At 42.9% G+C, this 23,372-nt stretch overlaps 1 protein-coding gene across 1 annotated transcript in view; it reads left to right on the forward strand.

Moving 5' to 3' along the window:
- Window positions 1-23,372, forward strand: part of LOC145353274 (dyslexia-associated protein KIAA0319-like) — a 91,461-nt gene that overhangs the window by 20,098 nt on the left and 47,991 nt on the right. Inside the window, exon 5 of the mRNA XM_080203870.1 lies at window positions 13,360-13,458. Within this exon, the coding sequence (XP_080059996.1) occupies window positions 13,360-13,458 (99 nt within the window). The remainder of the gene's footprint in view (window positions 1-13,359; window positions 13,459-23,372) is intronic.

Genomic DNA, 23,372 nt, shown 5'->3' on the forward strand with positions numbered 1-23,372 from the left:
ACTCTAATTTACCAACTCTATTTCACCCTCCTTCTCCATCATTCCTGTTCTTCTGCAGCCTTAAATCTCGTTGGTAAGGAAGATACAATTTTGTTCCTATCGGAACAGCATTAGTGTTGATTAAATTCAGTAAATCGTAAATCAAATTGGTTGATTGGGTAGGGTGATGAGATAAGTATTGTCTACAAATTATAAGCCTTTGCACTTTGCTTTTCCTTTACTGCAGGCTAGGACACTCATCATTCCATATGTTCACGTTGCCTAGGTGATTTCAGCAGTGCTAAATTAAAGTTGCTAGTGTCTCTGTTTTAAAGAAGTCTTGTCAACACTTGTGATTTTCAAAGGGAATTCCAATCAAAGAGAAGGACTTGCATTCCAATTGCACCTTTCACAATGGCAGGATGTTCCGTAATGCTTGACAGCCAGTGCAATACTTGTATTGTAGACAACTCTTTATCTTCATTCTTGGGGTGTGCTGGCAGGGCCAACAATTATTCTCCATCTATCATTGCTTTAGAGAAGATGGTGGTGAGCTGCCTTCTTGAACTGCTGCAATAATTGTGGTACAGGTACACCAAGTGCTAATAGCTGGGGAGCTCCAGGAATTTGACCCAGCAGTGATGAAGGAACAGCAATGTATTTGCACATTGGGGTGGGATGTGAATTATAGGAGAATAGGGTGCAAATGGTGATGTTTCCATGTGCCTGCTGCTTTTGTTCTTCTAGGCACTGGAGATCACTGAACACAAGAGACAGGAGCAGGAGTAGGCCACACAGTCCATCTCTGCCATTCAGTATGTCCATGGCCTTCAAGTCCATTTTCCTGCTCACTTCCCAAATCCTTTGGTTTCCTGAGAGACCAGTAATTTGTCGACCCCAAATATCGTCAGTGGTGGAGCATCCACAACCCTTTGGAGTAGAGAATTCCAGAGATTCCCAGCCTTTGAGTGAAGAAATATCTCCTCATCTCAGTCCTAAATGATCAATCCCTTTTCCTAACACTATGCCCCCATGCTGTAGGTTCAAACCTTTCAGAACCTTGTATGTTTCAATGCGATCACTTTTTATTCTTCTAAATTGCAGAGAATGTAGGCCCAATTTATTCAACCTCTCTTCATAGAACTCTCATCCTGAGGAAAACCAAGTGAACCTTTACTGTACTGTCTGCATCATAAGTATATGTGGATAAATAAGTATAGTACTGTGTGCATTTGGTGATCTCACCAAAGCCCTGTACAATTGTAACAATTTTTATTTTTGTACTCCTAACCCCTGCCATAAAGACCGACATGCCATTTGCCTTCTGCATCGTTGCAGTACCTGCATGCTAACTTTGGTTTAACAGATGGTGTCAAAGGATCTTGATGAGTTGTTGCAGTTCATTTTGTGGATGGTACACATGACAGCCATGGTGTAGCAGTGGTGGAGTGACTTAATGTTTAAGGTGGTGATTGGAGTGCCAGGCAAGCAGATTGCTTTGCTTTGTCCTGGGTGCTGCTGAGCTGCTTAAGTGTTGTTGATGCTGCATTCGTCTAGGAGTAATGGAGAGTGTTCTTATCACACTTGTGACTTCTGCCTTGTAAATGATGAGAAAGCCTTGGGGAATCAGGAGTTGAGTTACTTACCACAGAAGGCAGTCTGTGACCTGTTTTTGTAGCAGCTTGGCTGGTCCAATTAAGTAAATTTTATTTATTTATTTATTACTCACAAATAGGCTTACCTTAACATTGTTGTGAAGTTACTGTGAAAATTCCCTAGTTGCCACACTCCAGCACCTGTTTGGATACAGTGAGGGAGAATTTAGCATGGCCAATGCACCTAAGCAATATGTCTTTTGGATTGTGGAAGGAAACCGGAGCTCCCAAAGGAAACCCACAAAGACCTGGGGAAAATAAATGTAAACTCCACATAGACAGTGACTCAAGCCAGGAATCGAATCCAGGTCCCTAGTGTTGTGAGGCAGCAGTGCTAACCATGGTGCCACCATGTCAATGGTGATCCTTGTGACATTGATGGTCAGGAACTCAGTAATGGGAATGAATTTGAGTGCCAAGAGGATGTTGTCAGATTCTGTCTCACTGGAGATGATCGTTGCCTGCTATGTGTATGGTGTGAATGTTACTTTCCACTTATCATCCCAAGCCTAAAAGGCATCCAGTTATTGCTGCATGCTGGCACAGGCTACTTCATTATCTGAGGGACAATCCCTAATTCGAGCCTTTTTGATGGAGGGAAAGTCATTGATGAAGCAGCTGAAGAGGTGTTAAGTCTAGGCCATTATCCGAAGGAACTCAGAATCCCTACAGTGCAGAAGGAGGCCATTCAGCCCATCGAGCCTGCACCGACGACAATCCCACCCAGACCCTATTCCTGTAACCTGATATTTTTACCCTGCTAATTCCCCGACACTAATGGACAATTTAGCATGGTCAATCCACCTAACTCGCACATCTTTGGATTGTGGGAGGAAACCCATGCAGACACGGGGAAAATGTGCAAACTCCACAAAAACAGTGACCCAACCCAGGAGTCAAACCCAGGTCCTTGGCACTGTGAGGCAGCAGTGATAACCGCTGTGCCATCAAAAGACACCTCTCCTGCGCTGATTTCCTGGGGCAGAGAACCCCAACATTCATAGCCATCTTCCTTCGTGCTGGGTATAACTCCAACCAGTGCAAATATCTTCCCATGATTTTCCTAGATCCCCTTGATGCCACGCTCAGTCAAATGTTGCCTTGATATCAAAACAGAGCTGTTCTTGACCACATCTCTGTTTATGTTTGGACCAAGGTTGTGATGAGGTCAGGAGCCAAGAGGGCTTGATAAAAATCTGAACCGGGCATCAGCGAGCAGGTTATTGGTGAGAAAATGCCACTTGGTAGACTGTCAATGACACCCTCAGTAAAGTGTAGTATCAGAAGAGGCCCAGGATGAGGAGGAGAAAGAGCTGGATGAAAGCAGAGTGGAATATGAAGCATGGTGGCAGAGGGGGCTGTAGACTGGGGAGAGGGAGAGCTGAGCTGAGATCAACTTAAATATCCCTGGATTTACATCCTAACACTGTATCAGGACTTCTTTTGAGATTCATTTGCGTTGGCAAAGCTACTTCAAGAGAATAATTGTTCATTTAAAATTGCACTGATTTAAGATTACTTAATGTTCGATATTCATTTTAGTGGCATTGTTGATAAACAGAGTCTACTACCACTGGAAATATTTATAAATTCATTACTGGTAATTAAGCTATTTTAGTTACTTGGAAGGCACGTATTTTATCCATAGCTGAGTTTCTGCACAATTACATGAAACAGTATTAGAATTAAAATCCATATTAGTAGCAGGATGCCAAATTCAGCAGCTTAGGGATAGCTGGTAGGCGCATAATAGCATCAAAGTATTCGGCATTTCAAAAATGCCCTATTATTTAAAATCAGTGTGACTATTTGTTTCTTCTGTAATCAGTTCTTTCTTGTTTATAGAAGATTATTTCACAAGCTGGGTAATGCTTCTCAAGCTTGAAAGCAAGAGATTTGTTCTTTTATATTTGCCAGGCAGAGTTTTGCTGTATTTGGAGTGTCTTCCACATGACAAGAGGCTAAGGGCAGTGGAAAAACAAGGGAATTCATCCCAAAAAGACTAATGGAATGTTCACCTTTATCACAAGATCAAGTGCAATAAAAAAAGGGAGGAAATTATGATTTGGTTGGTCACACCCCATCTGGAGTACAGCATTCCCAGTTTTGGGCATTAGTAAGGATAGAGACAATGGTGGGGGGGGGGTGATCTTGAGCCCATGCTCACTGTCCGTGCAAATGCTGGCAGAGGCTCAAGATCTGGAAGTTGCAGTCCTGGCTGGCAAGTTTGCAATTTCAGATCTTTGCTGCCCTTCGCTGGCAATGTCATCAGGTTCAGATTTATGTCCATAACCAAGATGATCAGTCCCCTTACCAGATACTAACCATTGATTAACACCATGCCGATGTGATGTTACATTGCCACAGTTTATAACAGGTTCACACAGACATAAACTTGTTGTGAGTGTCTCCCTGGTTCAGTATTAGGTCATAGAGGTTTACAGCATGGAAACAGGCCCATCAGCCCAACTTGTCCATGCTGCCCTTTTTTTTAAACCACTAAACTAATCTCAATTGCCCACATTTGGCCCATATCCCTGTATACCCATCTTACCCATGTAACTGTCCAAATGCTTTTTAAAAGACAAAATTGTATCCGTCTCTAATACTACCACTGGCAGCTTGTTCCAGACACTCACAACCCTGTGTGTGAAAAAATTGCCCTTTTGGACTCTTGTTTCTCCCCCCTCTCACCTTAAACCAATGCCCTCTAGTTTTAGCCTCCCCTATCTTTGGGAAAAGATGTTGATTGATCTATGCACCTTATTATTTTATAGACCTTGTAAGTCTCCTACGCTCCAGAGAAAAGTCTCAGTCTATCCAGCCTCTCCTTAAACTCAAACCATCAAATCCTGGTAGCATCCTAATAAATCTTTTCTGCACTCTTTCTAGTTTAATTATATTCTTTCTATAATAAGGTATAATAGGTAAAAGGTAAGTATAGCCCCTAGGGGAAAGGATTTACTTAGGATATGATTTGATGTACTATTACCTCTTGATGTTATTTACTTAATAGGCTTCAATCAGATAGTCATAATGCAGAGTGCAAGTTTAGTAATAAATTACATATTATAACAGGGTAAAGGCATCAAAAGTATACTTTATGTCTCTCCAATAAATACTTAATGACAAACAATAAGGCTGTGATACAATGAGGAACCTGGAAAGTAATTGAATCAGAGAATGATTTCCCTTTGAGAATGAGACTAGAGTTGTACGGACAATGATAATTATGTTTTTATTCCAATTCAATCCGATCAAGTCCAATTCAGAGTCTCAACAAGTTGAGACATTCCCAATCCCAGCTGAAAAGACAGGGCTCTCACCTCCAGTCTTAGGCTTGATCCACATGATCCAAGCTGATTGGAGTAGGTATAGCTCCTCCTCCAAGGCTTGATCTCATTTGCATCTTAGCCAAAAGGCCGAGATGCTGCTTTTAAAAATTGCTTCAAGTGAAGCTAAAATGCAACCTAATGACTTCAACCAAGCACAGCATATCAATACTACACTTGTGTGATAGCATTATTCATTATATAAACAATTGAATCATACAAGACATTTTCAAATTATAGAAAATACATTTTATAGAACATGCTTTATGCTGGTCCCATTTTAGAGGAAGATCTAAAACAATTCAAGGAAGAGATGAATGTATTGATTGTAATAGCAAATGGTGATGCATTTACTTTCTTCAGGTCTTCTATCAATTGCAAATGTTAACAAATTGCCCTCCCTATTTATTTCAGACTATGGTAGATACTATAAAAGACAATTACTTAATTTTTTTATATTAGCAAATGTTTATTATTGAAAAATGCTCATGTTTGATTAATATAATTTGACTATGGGTGGCATGAGCCGCAGAGTCTGCACGCTCTCTCCATGTGTGTGTGGGTTTCCTCCAGGTGCTGCAGTTTCCTTCCACGTTCCAAGAGACGCACTGGTTAGGTGTATTGGCCATGTTAAACTCTCCAGAATTCTTCTTCAGTCCACTCGAACAGGCACTGGACTGTGGTGACTAGGGGATTTTCACAGTAACTTCATTGCAGTGACAATGTAAACCTACTTGTGACACTAATAAATAAATGTAAACTTTAAATAAAAATGGCTTATTGGGTTAGTGGTGTAATTGTGCTGTATTAAGACTACTGCACTTTATTATTACTGATAACATCAGTCTTGATGAGAGAGACCTACAGGCACCATAAAGAGTAATTCCAGTACAATCTCCATTGTCTACTGCTAACAAAAGGGGTCCAGTTGGTCTAAAACGGAGAGTACAAGATTTTGGTTTTATGCCAGAAGAACAACGTCTTGCATTCATATAGCACCTTTAACACAGTACAACATCTGAAGCAGCTTCACAGGAATGTTAAACAAAATTTGATACTGAGCTGTAAATATTTAGACAGCTGACCAAAAGCTTGATGGAAAGGAAAGGTTTTAAGGATGTCTTAAAGGAGGAGAGGTAGAGAAGCAGAGAAATTTATGGAGGCAATTCCAGTGTTCAACTCCCAAGCAATTGAAAGTACAACTGCCAATGATGGAGCAATTAACACGGGGGATGTGTAACAGAGCAGAATTGGATAAATGTGAAAATCTTGGAAAGCTTGAGGGCAGGTGGAGGTTGCAGAGCAGGGAAGAAAAAGATGTGTTGTAGCAATATGCTAGACCCAGGAATGAAAGCAAGGCCAAGTCATGTCCAGTCTCATTAAGATTGTAACCTTTCGTCTACTTTTCAGTAGAGAATGGGGGTTGGTCTCAATTTGAAGGAATGGCACAAGAGTAATTGTCAGCCTTTTATGTAGCTTTCTCTTCTGCTTGTGAACCATATCAGCAATTCCTTAGTGGCAACTCTCTCATCTCTGCCTCACAGCATTGTCGTTTCAAGTTCTGTTCCAAAGACTGCTTACGTATGTGTTCTTGGACGCATAGAGTGGAATTCTTCCAACCAGCCTACGTCCCGTTTGGTGGCAAGCGGGCAAGTGCAATGAATCTCTTTTTTTTAATTCAATCATGGGACGTGGGCATTGCTGGCTGGCCAGCATTTATTGTCCATCCCTAGTTGCCCTTGAGAAGGTGGTGGTGAGCTGCCACCTTGGAATGCTGCCATCCATTTCATGAATCTGATGGGAGTCAAAAAGTTGGAAGCCCATCAGCATAAAATCATGTTGCAGTTGATGGGTGGTTTTCCCTGCTGATAGTTGGCACAAGAGCCAATTGCATCTCATTAAAAACAGCTTGCCTCCTTCCCATCAGGCCTTTCAACCTTGTGTTATGCCAGCAGGAATGTATATCAGTGTCAAACCCAATTCCTAATGATTGATATGCACAAGCTGTCTTCAGTTTGCCTGAGACTTGGGGTGAGGCAAATAACTCTCTGCCAAGGTGCTGCACTGTTCCTGATGGGACAGACTGGTTCCTGCTCTCCATCTCCAGGCCGAGCTGGTCTTTAGGGGATGCGCTGAGCTGCTGGACCCATGGACCCTCCTGTGGCACCGGGTCAGATCAGCACTGCGCCTGAGGCTGGTGAGTACAGGAATGTTGTTGCCATTGGTGCCACACAGCAGTGTTTAACTGGACAGCTCTGGGCTTCAGGCCTCAAACAGCTACCGTACCAAAGGTCCAAAGTTGGACTGGAAGTGGAGTGTGAGGTGAGTCCAGGGAGGGTGAACGGGATGTAACCTGATGAAGACAAGGCTGGTAATTGGAGGCTGTATAAGGAGTAGGCGGGGGAAAGGGCAAGGGCTCACAATGGCAGACAGAGGTACAAGGAAGTGGATGAAGAAGATGAAGAATGGAAGGTAGAGAAAAGACCGAGAGAAGGGAAGCTGGATCCTGACAAAGCTAAATGAAAAGCTCACAAACAAGGACATAAAAGGGATACCACATTGTTTACTAGAAAGGGGTGAATGAAGACTCCAGAGGCAATGGGTAGAGGACCAAATGGAGCATGGGCTTGGGGGAGGGTGGGAGGAAACTGGAGCACTTGGAGGAAACCCATGCAGACACGGGGAGAGCACGCAAACTCCACACAGACAGTGACCTGAGGTCAGAATTTAATTTGGATCCCGGCGCTGTGAGGCAACAGTGCTAATCATTGTGCCACCATGCTGCCCATTGGAGAAATTGTAGAAATGGTCAAGAGCTTCAGGTTTTTAGGTGTCCAGATCGCCAACAACCTGTCCTGGTCACCCCATGCCAATGCTATAGTTAAGAATAACTATAGCATTGGCATGTTGGAATCAAAAACCAAAAAACAAAATGCTGGAAAATCTCAGCAGGTCTGGCAGCATCTGTAAGGAGAGAGAAGAGCTGACGTTTCGAGTCCAGGTGACTCTTTGTCAAAGCTTATAGTTAAGAAAGCCCACCAATGCCTTTACTTTCTTAGAAGACTAAGGAAATTTGGCATGCCCGCTATGACTCTCACCAACTTTTACGGATACATTATAGAAAGCATTATTTCTGGTTGTAACATAGCTTGATATTGCTCTTGCTCTATTCAAGACTGCAAGAAGCTATGAAAGGTCATGAATGTAGCCCATTCCATCATGCAAACCAGCCTCCATCCATTTCCCGCTGCTTTGGAAAAGCAGCCAGCATAAGTAAAGATCCCACGCACCCCAGACTGACTCTCTTCCATCTTCCTCTGTCGGGAAAAAGATACAAAAGTCTGAGGATATGTACCAACTGACTCAAGAACAGCTTCATCCCTCTGCCATTAGACTTTTGAATGGACCTACCTCATATTAAGTCGATATTTCTCTAATTCTAGCTCTGACTGTAACACTACATTCTGCACTCTCTCCGTTCCTTCTCTATGTTCAGTATGCTTTGTCTGTATAGTGCACAAGAAACAATACTTTTTTACTGTATATTACTACATATGAAAATGATAAATCAAATAAAAAATTAATGCAGGCATGTAATAATTTCGCACCGTTGTTTATAGAAACTTGTCAAAAGAAAATGAAGGTTTGTTAATCGTATCGTTGGGATGGGGACTGTGGAGGGCTGGGGTTGGGGGATGGGAATTTTATGTTCTTGAGAAAAAACATGGATCAGCAGCCTACAATTTGAGAATTTGCCATGGTGATAAATCTTCAAACTGAAGTAGGTTAGTACAGTTTCTAGTCTCATTGCAACCTGTAGGATTTAGATGACACCTTTAATTTAGCCAATTAAAAAGAAGTCTCTGCACACTTTGGTCTGGCAGCAGTGTACTGTTGCCATGTCAACACAGTGTAAAAACTGGACTGTTCAATCTGTTGTCAGATTTTAAGCTCAGTGTTACAAGTGCCTTAGGTTCAGAGCTATAATCAGATAGTAATTTCAAGCGTTCATGGCAACTTCACCGACAACAATGCTGTTATTCTTAAGGCACTTCTACTTTAATATTAGATCAAAATAATTTCACACTCACTAGGTACGCTGTCAGTGAGAAACGTATAGCAAGCTTTGCTGTGTAATTCAATCTGAATTTGAGGAACTAGAAATGGTACCCATTTTGTTCTGGTGAAACCAAGGCCCTGTCTGCCTGATCAGGCGGATGTAAAAGCAGGGAAGTTCAACCAGGGCCATGGTCAGTATTTATCCCTCAACCAACTTCACAAAAACAGATGATCTCAGTGCTTCCTGTGTACCTCAGTGACCACATTGACTGCACCTCAAAAGTACTTCATTGGTTGTGAGGCACTTTAGGGATTCATGAGGTTCTGAACAGAGTTATAGAAATTTCTATCTTTCATTTTTTTCTTTTTGCGTCAGCCAGATATTTTTAGATGTTTTTTTTTCTGACTGATTGTGGAGTATGTGATGGGAATTCCCACGAACTGTATGGGAAATCTATCTACACAGGTTTCAATATCAACATGGTACCAGGAACTTAGATTCAGTTCCAGCTTTGGGTGATTGTCTGTGTGGAGTTTGCACTTTCTTCTCACATCTGTGTGGGTTTCCTCCCAATGCTCTGGCTTCTTCCTTCAGTCCAAAGATATGCCAATGCTAAATTGCTCCTTAGTGTCCCAAGGTGTGCAAGGTATGGATTGGCCATGGGAAGTGTGTAGGATTATGGGGATGGCGTGGGGGAGTAGGCCTGGATAAGATACTCTATCAGAGAGTTGATTCAGACTTGATGTGCCAATGGCCTCTTTCTGCACAGTAGGGGTTCTCTGATTCTATTCTTGGTGAACCATAAGTGGAACCTCAGTCAAGGGGGAGGAGGAACAGCTGGAACACCGAGGGGATAAAAAAAATTGGGAGCCTGTTACCTTGCTGTTTTGGGAATAAACCTGTTTTAAAGTACAGGTTGACTTCATACAATTCTTCCCACAATTATTGGAATTAACATTGCTCACCAGAAGCTTGGAGCAGTCAATGAATATTGGGAACACCTAATAACTCCAGGAGTCAGCTATAAAGGAACAGTACTTTATTGCACAAAATAAAGTAAAGCAAAAACCCACAGACCTGTGGTGAACACAACTGGTGCCAACCAGGACAGAAGGAATAACAGACCCACTCAGGGGCCTGCTTTATACAGGGCTCAGTATACGAGTTCCACTTGGTTAGTTGATTACCAATCCTCAGGAAACTTGTATTCAATGAGTCCTACAGGAAGGTGAACACCTGGTGTGGAGGGGGTATGGGTCGGGAGGAGGACCTCCTCTTGAACCTGTTCCTGGGCTTAGTGAGACGAGCTATCAATAGGTCTGGACAGCGGGCAATCAACAGGTTGTTCACCCTGACTATCTGCCCCTCTACTGCAGCTATATTTGTGGCCAAGTGTCCCTAAAAAAGGAGCAAGCGGTGTCTGGAGGCACAGTTGATGTCTTCTGTGTCAGCTGGGCACTGCAGGGGCTGGGGTGTATTCCTGACCCTGATAATCACACTTTAATTTGATGTTTTAAATTTCCTTTCTACTTTGCTTTTTGGTTTGGGCGGGTCCCCCTCCTTTTGGGGATCCACCCTTTTTAAGTTGTCTGTCAGTTAATTTGATTTAGTTTATTTGGTTGGTAGCTGAAAAGAAGTACAGGGAGATCAATTAGTAACCCTGGGAGTTATTACAGCTCAGTTCATGGCATTCCTGATTTTCTAGTCTTTAGTTTTGTTACTTTCACCTTTTGGTATGTGAAACTGCAATGCTGGGAGTTAAAACTGTGCTGTATGCTATGATACCATGTACTAGGATGTCAATATAGTCTGAGTTAAGTATAATAATGTTGATACTACTTGTGACCTGTTGTCCAGGTGTGATCCACACGACTAGCTTGATGGCCAGAGGATGGTGTGAGCTGAATAATCTGACCGCTGTACCTGAACTTCAGATGCATATTGCCATTCTGTGAAGCTCTGGTCTTACAGAGTGCAACCAATCATGTCCTAAGTACTTTTTATTTACTGAGACAGGCCTTGAAGAATACACACTATGGGTGAATCCTAGAATGTGGAGCCAAAGCTTAGGAAACAAAGGGAAATGGTCTACCATCTCCTTGTTGTCATAGTTGTTGCCATAGTAAGGTTTCATTGAGGCCCAGCACTGAGTGGACTATCCAGTTAAAATGCTAATTGAAGTCCTGTGATTCACTTAGAACACCGATTGCCACATTTTGGGCACTGTGTTGTTGCACATGTTCCAATCAGTTTGGTTCAGATGCTTTCTGACCACTTTGAGGGTGAATTCCTCTTTATGTTTATACGGTTGTGAGGAGCAGGCACGTGAAAGAACCCATAGTGCAGCTCATCATCTCATGGCCATGCACAAGTTGGCCTCCATATTAGCCTGAACAATAACAGTCACTGCTCTTCAAGATAATGAATTTGGCAGTGAAATGCTTTGGCCCATGAAAATTATCAACTAAATGCAGAGTTTGACTGTGCTTATTCCCCATCAGCCAGGCAGCTATGTATGTGTTCTCCAATGAATTGCACACCATTTTACATTGTGCATGACTTGTGTTTTGTAATTAGAGGATGCCTATTAATGGAATGTTTGCTTTGATCTTTTTGGATCATGGCCTCTTTTACCTTTCCCTCTTAATCTCTCCTTGTGCAGGTAGTCATCTCCACTCACACAGCTGAGTTACCAGCACATTGAGGGAAACTGTTGATGCCATTCTTTCACCGTACTCTTGAATGATAGTTGCTGGTCAAAGGCGGACAGCCACTCCCCAGTGTGTCTGTGTTCGCAGAGAGCTGACTCATCCTAGTATTCTCAGTAAATCACTGCATTTGTTTGCCAAGTGTGCCTAACAGCACTGCGGTGATTTAAAAAAATCCTGTTTGCAAAAATTATATATAGTACAGCTAGCAAAAAAACCACCAAACAGAGGAGGAGAATATTGCATTCCGGTTTGGCCTAGGAAGATGATACCTTACACTATGAACGCTAGATTATTCCTGTAAAAAACCTAGCCAAGGTTTTGGCTGTCTGGATGAAATGCCTCTTTTGTTGAATAACTGAAGACTCTTTCATTTTTTGTGTTGCTAGCTGCTTATTCATCAAATCACTTTCAAAGGTGGCAGTTTTGGAATTTTGTTGAATGCTTGTTAGTAATGGAGGAGGAAAAACATTTTCCATTAGGAGGAATTTTATCTCATAGTTTTACCATCTGTTATCTGAATGACTGCAAAAGCTGTCTGGCTTAAAGAAACCATGTGCAACCTTGTCAAAGTGATTTACCTGACTTGGATCACTGTGCGGAGTCTGCATGTTCTCCCCATGTCTGCTTGGGCTTCCTCCGGGCACTCCGGTTTCCCCTTTCAGCCTGAAAGACGTGCTGATTAGGTGCATTGGCCATGCTAAATTTTCCCTCAGTGCATCCGAACTGGTGCCAGAGTATGGTGACTAGGGGATTTTCACGGTAACTTCATTGCAGTTTCATGTTTTGTGACAATAATAATAAATAAGAAAGGCTAATTGGAAATTAAGGTACTGAATAGTGGCATATAACATTCACAATCCCTTCTCATCCAGCATAGAAACACAAAATCCAGAGACTGACATTTTGCAGACCTGTGATATTGTTCTAAGCATTATAGCAGCTGATTTGGACCAGAATTAAAGCTAGAAGTTATTGAGAGGATTTAATTGCATTATGTAGCACTTTTCACAATCTCAAGATTTCTGAAACAGCTAAATTTTTTTCTTGCTCTTCCAAAAAAATGGAATATTTGTTTTTAACTCAGGTCCAATCTAATAAAACTAGCCTTGGGATCAATGGAATATGGCCATTACAATACATTTTTAAAATTTCTAAACTCTGCATTACTTTTTCTACTTATAAAGCTTAAAATTGAAAGATGTGTCTACCCAAACATTTCAGTATGTTTGCTTTTTTTTATAGATACAAATACAACTCCTCAAGGCAGTGTTTACAAACAGCTTTTCACACACAGCCAATGATATTACTTTGAAGACTGCACTTTACAAGTACTTTGGCTGTTAAAGCACTTTGGACAACAAGCAGTCTTGAATGATGCTAAATAAATGTGCCTCTTATTTCGATGTATCCAGATTATCTTTCAGTGCTGCGTTTTAAATTTGGTCAGTTGCTGGTAGGTAGGGAATTGAACCTATTACAGAATTTGCTATTCACTGATTCACAGGGACCGTCCTGAATATGCGAGGCAGTTATATATATCTGAAAAGTTGCTGGCTGACACTTTTATTGGTTAGTTTTGCTGAACAAGTTTTTATTCTTTCTTTCTTTCTCTTTTCCCACAGTGAAGGAACTGGTTGTATCAGCTGGAAGTAATATAGTGATCACTCAACCCAAAAATTCTGTGGAGCTGAATACTTTTGTGGTCCCCGCACCAACTGCAGGTGAGGTTTGCATTGGAATGTAGTTATGCATGATGTACCTGACAACACTTGACTGATTTCAGGCTTGCTATCTATGCCAGCTCCAATCTGTATATTGTTAGTGGAGGAAAGCTACATACCCAACGTGGCAGAGCACCAGATGTTTGACAAACTGTTGGTAATAAAGATGATGGGACAGTGTTGTCTGATTTCTCATAGCTCAGTAACCACATTTTATTATGCATACAGTAGATCTGTGGAAGAAGCATTTGGTTCTGGTGGGATTGGGTTAGTGGGAGCTTTCTTGTGCTCTTCACAAATAATGTTGTGCCATCTTTTAATTCCACCCGAGAGGCTGGAAAAGGTTTCATACACTGTTTACAGATTTGAAATATGCTACCTTTGACAGTACAGCACTCAGAACTGCCCTGAAATGTCAGCCTAGATTTTCTGCTCCAGTTTCTGCAGTGTGACATATTATCACAAATGTAATCAGTCAAATACTCAAATCTTCTCCCAAGCACTTTAAGCAACTTAACACCAGATCACTTTGAATAGGGATTTCTCACAAAAATGTGTACCATATATAAAAAACAATGCAACTATTAACATTTTAATTCCAAATTAATATTTAATCTCTGAATTTTGATATTGCAAGCAGCAGGACTGCAGTTTGTGCATTGAACGTGGAATGGGCAGGTAGAATCATAGAATACCTACAGTGCAGAAGAAAGCCATTCAGCCCATCGAGACTGCACTAACAATTCCATCCAGGCCCTATCCCCCATAACACCACATATTTACACGACTAATCTCACTATATTGCCCTAACACTAAGGAGCAATTTAGCATGGCCAATCAACCTTACATGCACATTTTTGGACTCTGGGAGGAAACCAAAGCACCTGGAGAAACTCACGCAGACACGGGGAGAATGTGCAAACTCCACACAGTGACCCAACCCGGGAATCGAACGTGTGTCTGTGGCACTATGAGGCAGCAGTGCTAACCACTGTGCCATTTTGAAAGGTTTTGAGAGTCAGAAATTTCAGGTCATCTAAAGTATGAATGGTGGTGTGCACAGGTGCAGAAGTATGGCTGAGCTAGCAGACGAGAAGACCAGTGTATGAGGTTAAGGAGCATGGGTAGGGGCTGTTGCAAACCCAACAGGAACTGGACCGTTACCAGGAGTTGGATTACCATGCTGTACGCAGTGTTGCCGAGTTTTCTTTCTACGTAGCCAAGATAAGGCTGAATATCTCTTAGATGATTTGAGAGTGACAAGAAATTGGTTCAGTTGCTTAAGACTCTGATATCCTTCTCTGTCAGCAGTGGCACAGGGAGCACAATCTCATCGCTAAGTTAGAAGGCTGTGAGTTCAATACCCGCTGCAGAGACTTGAGCACATAATCTATGTTGACACTCCCATACCGAGGGAGTCCTGTACTAGGAAGTAGACTTTTGGCTGAAAGGTAAACCAAGGCATCATCTACCCTTTCAGGTGGGTGTAAGATCCCAAGGTGCACAGAAGATCAGAGGAGCTATCATTTATTCTTCAACCACCACCTAAATCAGATGATTGGTTATTTATCCCACTGCTGGTTTTGAGATACTTTTGGCTGCCATGTGTCCTGCATTACAATGCTTCAGAAGTATTTCTTTAATGCAAAGTGCTTTGAGGTTGTGAAAGGTGCTACATAAATCCAAGTGTGCCTTTCTTTCAATTACTCTTTTTCCACTAGCCTATAGTTCATAAATCTACATTTTAAATATAAGTAATCCATCCTTGCAGCTGAGTCTGCAGCTAACATGTTGATGTAGAAATATTCAGCAGAATATTTAGAATGGGCAATTCAAGATTTCCCATTCTAAATATTGGCAAATTTTAGAATGCCAATAATAAAAATTATTATTATAATAATAATTGCAAGCGGCAACACTGCAGTTTCTGCATTGTACGTGGAATGGGCAGGTAGAATCATAGAATACCTACAGGGCAGAAGGCAGCCATTCAGCCCATCGAGCCTGCACCAACAACAATTCTACCCAGGCCCTATCTCTGTAATCCCACATATTTATCCTACTAATGCCCCAACATCTCCCTAGCACTAAGGAGCAATTTAGCATGGCCAGTCAACCTTACCTGCACAATTTTGGACTGTGTAGTAGTCCACAGTACTATGAGTATGCGATATTTATTTTTTAATGGGACATCTCTGGTCGAACGCATTGTGTTCAAATTTGACCACATGTTGATTTATTTTAAATTAATAGTGAAAGCAGATAATAATAATGCAGTAGATGTATTTTACCTGGGTTTTCAAAAGGCCATCAGCAGGGTATCCCATAATAGATCAATGAATAAGGCAAGAGGATATGAACTTGAGAGAGAAGAGGCAGAGCGGGTTGCTAGCTGGCTTCAAGAGAGTGGGAGTAAAGGGTAGTTATTCAGAGTGACAGAAGGTGTTCCACAAGGATCCATGCTGTTCAGAATTTACAGTAACAATTTGGGAATCGAACACAATTTCTAAATTTGTGCATGACACCAAATTGTGGGGTGGGGTGGGGGCCAAATGGGGATAGACAATACAAGGATGACAAAAACAAATTAGGAGAAAAAGTTAATAAATCTAACTCGGCAAAACTGATAAACGCAAGGTAATGCATTCTTGTAGGAAGATTAGGGAGGTTACTTATTACTTGGAAGGTGCAAACCTAGGTAGATTGGAGGAGCAAAGGAATTTGAGCATAAATGCAACAATTGCTAAAAGTAATGCTAAAGATTAGCAAGGCCATAAAAACAGGAAACCAAGCACTAAGCTTCATTTCAGAGGCATAACATTTAAACGTTAGGATGTTATGCTATACCTATATTAAAGCTCAATTAGACCAGACTTAGCAACAGACGCTGCAGTGTTCTATGTTATAGGAAGGATATAGAGATACTGGAGAGGGTGCAGAGAAGATTTTCGAGGATGATGCTAGAAATGCATGGGATTACATATTAGGAAAGGACAGTTTAAAGTTTATTTATTTGTGTCATAAGTAGGCTTACATTAACACTGCAATGAAGTTACTGTGAAAATCCCTGAGTCACCACATTATGTGCCTGTTCAGGTACACTGAGGGATGGTCATGTTTTATAGCCAATAGTATAGATAGTATGGCCAATGCACCTAACCAGCCAATCTTTTTGGATGTGGGAAGAAACCGGAGCATCCAGAGGAAACCCACACTGACTTGGGGAGAACATGCAGACTTTGCACAGACGGTGACCCAAGCCGGGAATCGAACCCAGGTCCCTGGTGCTGTGAGACAGCAGTGCGAACCATTTTGCCATCATGCTGTCGTATAAGCAGGTGGGGTCTCTTTTCTCTTGAAAGAAGAAGGCTGAGGGGTGACTGAATACAGGTCTTTAAAATTATGAAAGGCTTTGAAAGAGTCGATAAAGTGAGAACGTTTCCTCTTTTGGGGAAGGTCATAACTAGAAGCCATCAGTATAAGATAACTACCAAAGAAATCGAATAGGGAAATTAAAAGAAACTTCATTACGCAAAGAGCAGTGTGAAGGTAGCAATCACGCTCACAGGGACTGCTTGAAGTGTGTAGTAAAGATGTATTTAAAGGGAAGCTAGACATGTCTGAAGGAGAAAGGGATAGAGGGTTACAACGATAGATTTAGGTAAGGAAAGAGAGTTGAGTGGAGTGTAAATGGATTGGGTTGAATGGTGGATTTCTGCGCCATATATTGTAGTCCTATGTAGTAATGAACTAACCTTTTTTACGGAATGTTATTGAATCCCTAATTAACAGGTATTTTCTAGAGTGAGTTAGACTGGCTGGAATTTCCAACCTGTTCTGCCAAAATATATAAACCTCCGAATGGCTCGTTGCATTTTCTGACCATGTCCCCACCATGATGGGGCTATAAAATTCCACCCACGATGCTAAACAAATATTAATTCTCTGGTCACTAAGTGTTAGCATTCCTAGGTTTGGTACGGTTGGAGTAAAACATCCCATCCATCTGGCTCCTAGCTCATCAACAGCCGTGGAAGAACAACCCCTTCAGCAGCAACTCCTTCTGAGTCCAGGGGCTGTGTTGATAATGCACAGGCACTTTGTATAAAGCAAGAAAATGTATAGTATTAGATTTGACATCCAGCTAAGTTGAAATGCCATTAAACTAAATTTCACTTAAAATACTAATCAAACTTTTTTTTAACTTTTAAAACAGTTAGTGCACAGAACTTTGCTGGTCTTGCAGCCTAATCTGATGTGCACAGTAGAATTATCCAAATATTAATGGATGACTTGAAACACAAATATCTTCTTCACAGGATGGCACTGTGGTTAGTGCTGCTGCCTCACACTGCCAGGGACCCAGGTCCAATTCTGGCCTTGGGTCACTGTCTGTGTGGGGTCTGCACATTCTCCCCCTGTCTGCATGAGTTTCCTCCAGGTGCTCTGGTTTCCTCCACAATCTACAGTTGGTCATGTTAAATTGCCTCTTAATGTCAGGGGAACTAGCAGGATAACTATGTGAGGTTACTGTGGTAGGTCCACGTGGGATTGTTGTCAGTGCAGGCTCAATGGGCCAAATGGCCTCTTTCTGCACTGTAGGGATTCCATGATTAAGCAACTGAACACAGTACAAATCATTACTTACATATTTTTAGATGTTTATTCATTACCAAACCCTTGAACGTTTGTGAAGTAATGTATTGCTTTTGCTTGTAAAGTATTGTTGAGGTTGTGTGAGTTTTGCAGACAGTTTTCACCACATGGTAGAGAAACCATTTTGATCTCCCTTTTAATCTTCAAGGCGAAACAGCAGCAGCAGAAAGGGCAGCCACATCCATACCTTAAGACCCAGAGCTATAAGGTCTCCGAGCTGATTCCTTGTCAAGTCTACCAATATAGCAAACTGTTTCCTGGTAACAAGATTGCAAAGAACTGACTTTGCAATCTGCAGAAGTCCATTGCTTTGAAAGAATCCTGTAATGAAGCTGGGAATGGAATTAAAAAGTAGAACCGACAAGGTGGTCTTCTCTGGGCTACTGCCTGAACCGAGTGCAGACGGGTGTAGGGTTGACAGGATAAAGGAAGTGAATGGGTGGCTCAGAGATTGGTGTGGGAGGAATGGGATCGAATTTATGGGGCATTGGCACCAGTATTGGGGTAGGTGGGACTTGTTCGGGCGGGATGGGGTTGGTCTGAATCGTGCTGGGACCAGAGTGCTGGCGAATCGAGTAAAGAGGACTGTAGACAGGGCTTTAAACTAATTAGGGGGGGGGAGGGTGCGAGGGTAGGTGATGTTAGGAGGTCTACAGTTAAGGATAGGGTACAGGTAAGGGAGGAGGCTGAGGATGTCCCAAGTGGTGGCGTTACGGCAAATAGGGTCCAGAAGAAGGCTGGGATGAAAGCGCTTTATCTGAATGCACGAAGCATTCGGAATAAAGTGGATGAGCTGGTGGCGCAGATCGACACAAATGGATACGATCTGGTGGCCATTACAGAGACGTGGCTGCAAGGTGACAGGGACTGGGAGATGAATGTACAGGGCTATCAAGTGTTTAGGAAGGATAGGCAGGAGGAAAGAGGGGGTGGCGTAGCTCTGCTGATTAAGGACAGCATCAAGGTGGTAGCAAGGGATGATATCGGAGCCAAAGAGCAGAAAGTGGAATCGTTGTGGGTGGAGATTAGGAACAGCAAAGGGAGGAAGACGCTGGTGGGTGTCGTCTATAGGCCCCCGAATAATGATCTGGAGGTGGGGCGGGCTGTTAACGCGCAAATAAGTGCGGCGTGCAGGAATGGGACGGCAGTAGTTATGGGGGATTTCAATCTGCATATTGATTGGTCGACCCATGTTGGACGAGGTGGGCTCGAGGAGGAGTTCTTGGAATGCTGCCGGGATAGTTTCCTGGAACAGTGTGTGTTGGAGCCGACGAGGGAGCGAGCTATCTTGGATCTGGTGCTATGTAATGAGGCGGGTAGAATTAGGGACCTTGAGGTGAAGGATCCTCTTGGAGAGAGTGATCATTGTATGGTGGAGTTTCTGTTGCAGATGGAGGAGGAGAAAGTGGGTTCCCGGACACGTGTCCTTTGTTTGAATAGAGGGGAGTATGGTAGGATGAGAGAAGAATTGGCGAATGTGGACTGGGGGAGCGCGTTGGAAGGTAGGTCTGCTGAGGAGCAGTGGAGGATCTTTAAGGAGATCTTTCTTGGTGCTCAGCAGAAATTTATTCCGATGGTTAAAAAGGACAGTAGGAAGAGAGGTAATAAGCCGTGGATAACGAAGGAGGTGAAGGAAAGTGTTAAATTAAAAGCGGAGGAATTTAGAGTAGCTAAGAGCAGTGGGCGAGAAGAGGATTGGGAAAGGTTTAAATGTCAACAAAGATTGACAAAAAAGTTGATAAAGGAGGGTAGAAGAAGCTATGAAGCTGGGCTAGCGCTTAATATAAAAAAGGATAGCAAGAGTTTTTATAAATATATAAAAAGGAAGAGGCTGGCTAGGGTGAACGTTGGTCCCTTAGCGGATGAGAAAGGGGACCTAGTGGTAGGGGATGGGGATATGGCTAAGGTCTTGAATAACTTTTTTGTTTCTGTCTTCACGGAGGAGGACGTGAATAATTTGCCGGGTGTTAGCGATGGAAAGGTGGTAGGACTGGAGGGTCTTAATGACATTACTGTTACTAGAGAGGTGGTGCGCGACAGACTGGAGGGGCTGATTGTGGACAAGTCCCCAGGACCGGATGGAATGCATCCGAGGGTTCTGAAAGAAATGGCGGAGGCGATAGTGGATGCCTTGGTGGTTATTTTCCAGACGTCGCTGGATTCCGGGGAAGTGCCGGAGGATTGGAAAACGGCTAATGTTACGCCGTTGTTTAAGAAGGGTGCCAGGCAAAAGGCGGGGAATTACAGGCCGGTTAGTTTAACGTCTGTGGTAGGTAAAATGTTAGAATCCGTCATTAAGGAGGAAATTGCGAGGCATCTTGAAGGGAATTGCTTGATAGGGCAGACGCAACACGGTTTCATTAAAGGGAAGTCGTGTCTGACAAATTTACTGGAGTTCTATGAGGATGTGTCTAGGGCGGTGGATAGAGGAGAGCCGGTGGATGTGGTCTTTCTGGATTTTCAGAAGGCGTTTGATAAGGTACCTCACAAGAGGTTACTGCAGAAGGTCAGAGGACATGGAGTTGGGGGTAGGGTGTTAGCGTGGATAGAGGATTGGTTGTCAAATAGGAGGCAGAGAGTGGGGGTCAATGGGTGCTATTCGGATTGGCGGTTGGTGACTAGTGGGGTGCCCCAGGGGTCGGTGCTGGGGCCTCAGCTATTTACCATTTATATAGATGATCTGGAGGAGGGAACCGAGTGTAGGGTGTCGAAATTTGCTGATGACACCAAGATTGGGGGAAAGGCAAATTGTGCGGAGGGTGTGGAGAGTCTGCAGAAGGATCTAGATAGGCTGGGCGAATGGGCCAGGAAATGGCAAATGGAATTTAATGTTGGCAAGTGTGAGGTGGTCCACTTTGGTAGGAAGAATGGTAGGAAGGACTATTACTTACGGGGCGAAAAACTGCAGCAGGCGACGGTGCAGAGGGACCTCGGGGTCCTTGTGCATGAGTCGCAAAAACCCAGCCTGCAGGTGCAGCAGGTGGTCAGGAAGGCGAATGGGATGCTGGCCTTCATAGCGAGGGGGATTGAATATAAAAGTAGGGAGGTCTTGCTGCAGCTGTATAGGGCATTGGTGAGACCGCAGCTGGAGTACTGTGTGCAGTTTTGGGCGCCGCACCTGCGCAAGGATATTTTGGCCTTGGAGGGAGTGCAGAGGAGGTTTACTAGGCTGATACCGGAGTTGAGGGGGTTGAGCTATGAGGAGAGGCTGAATAAACTAGGCTTGTACTCGTTAGAGTTTAGAAGAATGAGGGGAGATCTCATTGAGACGTATAAGATGATGAATGGGATGGATAGGATAGAGGTGGAAAGACTCTTCCCGCTCAAAAAAGACAGTAGGACTAGGGGGCACAGCCTCAAGATAAAGGGGGGGCGATTCAGAACGGAGTTGAGGAGGAACTTCTTCACTCAAAGGGTGGTGAATCTCTGGAATTCTCTGCCCGTTGAAGTGGTGGAGGCTGCCTCGCTAAATATTTTTAAGAAGCGGGTTGATGGGTTTTTGATAAGAGAGGGGATTAAGGGTTATGGGGAGAGGGCGGGAAAGTGGAACTGAGCCACGACAGATCAGCCATGATCTTATTGAATGGCGGGGCAGGCTCGAAGGGCCAGATGGCCTACTCCTGCTCCTATTTCTTATGTTCTTATGTTCTTATGTCTCTGGTAATCAATATCACACAACTGCACCTCAGGAGTGGAAACCTCTTCTTAAATTTAAAGTTTATTTATTCATGTCACAAGTAGGCTTACTGCAATGAAGTTACTGTGAAAATCCCCTAAGTCGCCACCCTCCAGCACCTGTTCGAGTACACTGTGGGAGAATTTTTTTTAGCATGGCCAATCAACTCTTAGTGATTTGAAGGCAAACTGTTGACCTGGCTGGGAAATAGTCTATGCCACAGGATACAGAACATAGGGTATTGAACAGATAATCTAATTGGCAAGTTATGTTTAATAGGTAGAAGAGATCTTATGAGTAGTGTCCCTGCATCTAAGCTGGATGCTCTGGGTTCAAGTCCCATCACAAGACTTATTGGCCTAGGAAGGTGTGTTCTTAACACAACCAAAAGATGGAGTGTCAGCTTGCACGTCCTTCCAATATATGCCACTGACAGATCGTGAGTGTGGGAGAGATTCCTGGCCAGCCATGTGATTGGAAAGAAAGGGAAGCCTTCACCATCATTATCCATAACTCCAGACTATAACATGCATGTCAAAGTGGATTTTGCCATAACAAATCAGACTGCTGTTTTGGCTCAGTTAGTTGGACAGTTGTAATGGATCAAATTGGTGCCGACACGTGGGGTTCAACACTTGCTCTAGCTGGGGTGGACCTGGGATCTTCCTCCTTTCCCTACATGTGGCGGAGATCATGTACTGTAGGTCAGACCTGGCCCTCAGCAGAGAACTGAAGAAGGCCGTTAGTGTGTACAATGATCAATGTTGGATCTTCACTCTTTCTTTATTTACAGTTCAGATGATGGGATAGAAGGCCACTCATTCCAAGTTTTCTGATGACACAAATGGGTGACATTGTAAGTAGGATAAATAGAAATGAAAATAAAAATAGAAAGACGTATAAATAGACTGAGTGAACGAGCAAAACTGTGACAAGTGGATTTCAGTTCAGGAGAATGAGGTCATCCATTTTGGATCTTAAAAGGATAGATCAGAATGCTTCTAAATGGACAAAAGCTACAAAACTGTGGAAGGTCAAAGAGCAGTAGTGGTCCATGGACACAGTTCATTGAAATAACATGGATGGATACAGAAAATTAAAAAGGCTGATTGAATACTGAGTTTTATAAATATAAGAAGGTAAGAGTTATGCTACAATTATACAAAGCCCTGGTTAACACTATGCTCAGTTCTGGGAACCACACATTGGGAAGAATGATAGACTCATAGAAAAGCCCCAAATGGGGCCATTCACACTTTTGAAACTTGTCCAGCTCTTTCAAAGAGCAGTCTGGTTAATCTCTTTCCCTGCACATACAATCATTCCTCTTTTGAATTTCTGTTTAATTTCCCCCTGTAGACTACTATTGAATCCATATCCTGGGTGGCATGGCGGCACAGTGGTTAGCACTGCTGCTTCACAGCGCCATGGACCCGGATTCAATCCCCAGCTTGGGAGTCTCTGTGTGGAGTTCGCACATTGTCTGTGTGGGTTTTCTCTGGGTGCTTTGGTTTCCTCCCACAGTCCAAAAGATGTGCTGATTTGGTGCATTGGCCATACTAATTTCTCCCTCAGTGTACCT

Source organism: Carcharhinus amblyrhynchos, chromosome 2 (assembly GCF_965287045.1).
Source record: "Carcharhinus amblyrhynchos chromosome 2, sCarAmb.v2.hapA, whole genome shotgun sequence".
NCBI lineage: Eukaryota > Metazoa > Chordata > Chondrichthyes > Carcharhiniformes > Carcharhinidae > Carcharhinus > Carcharhinus amblyrhynchos.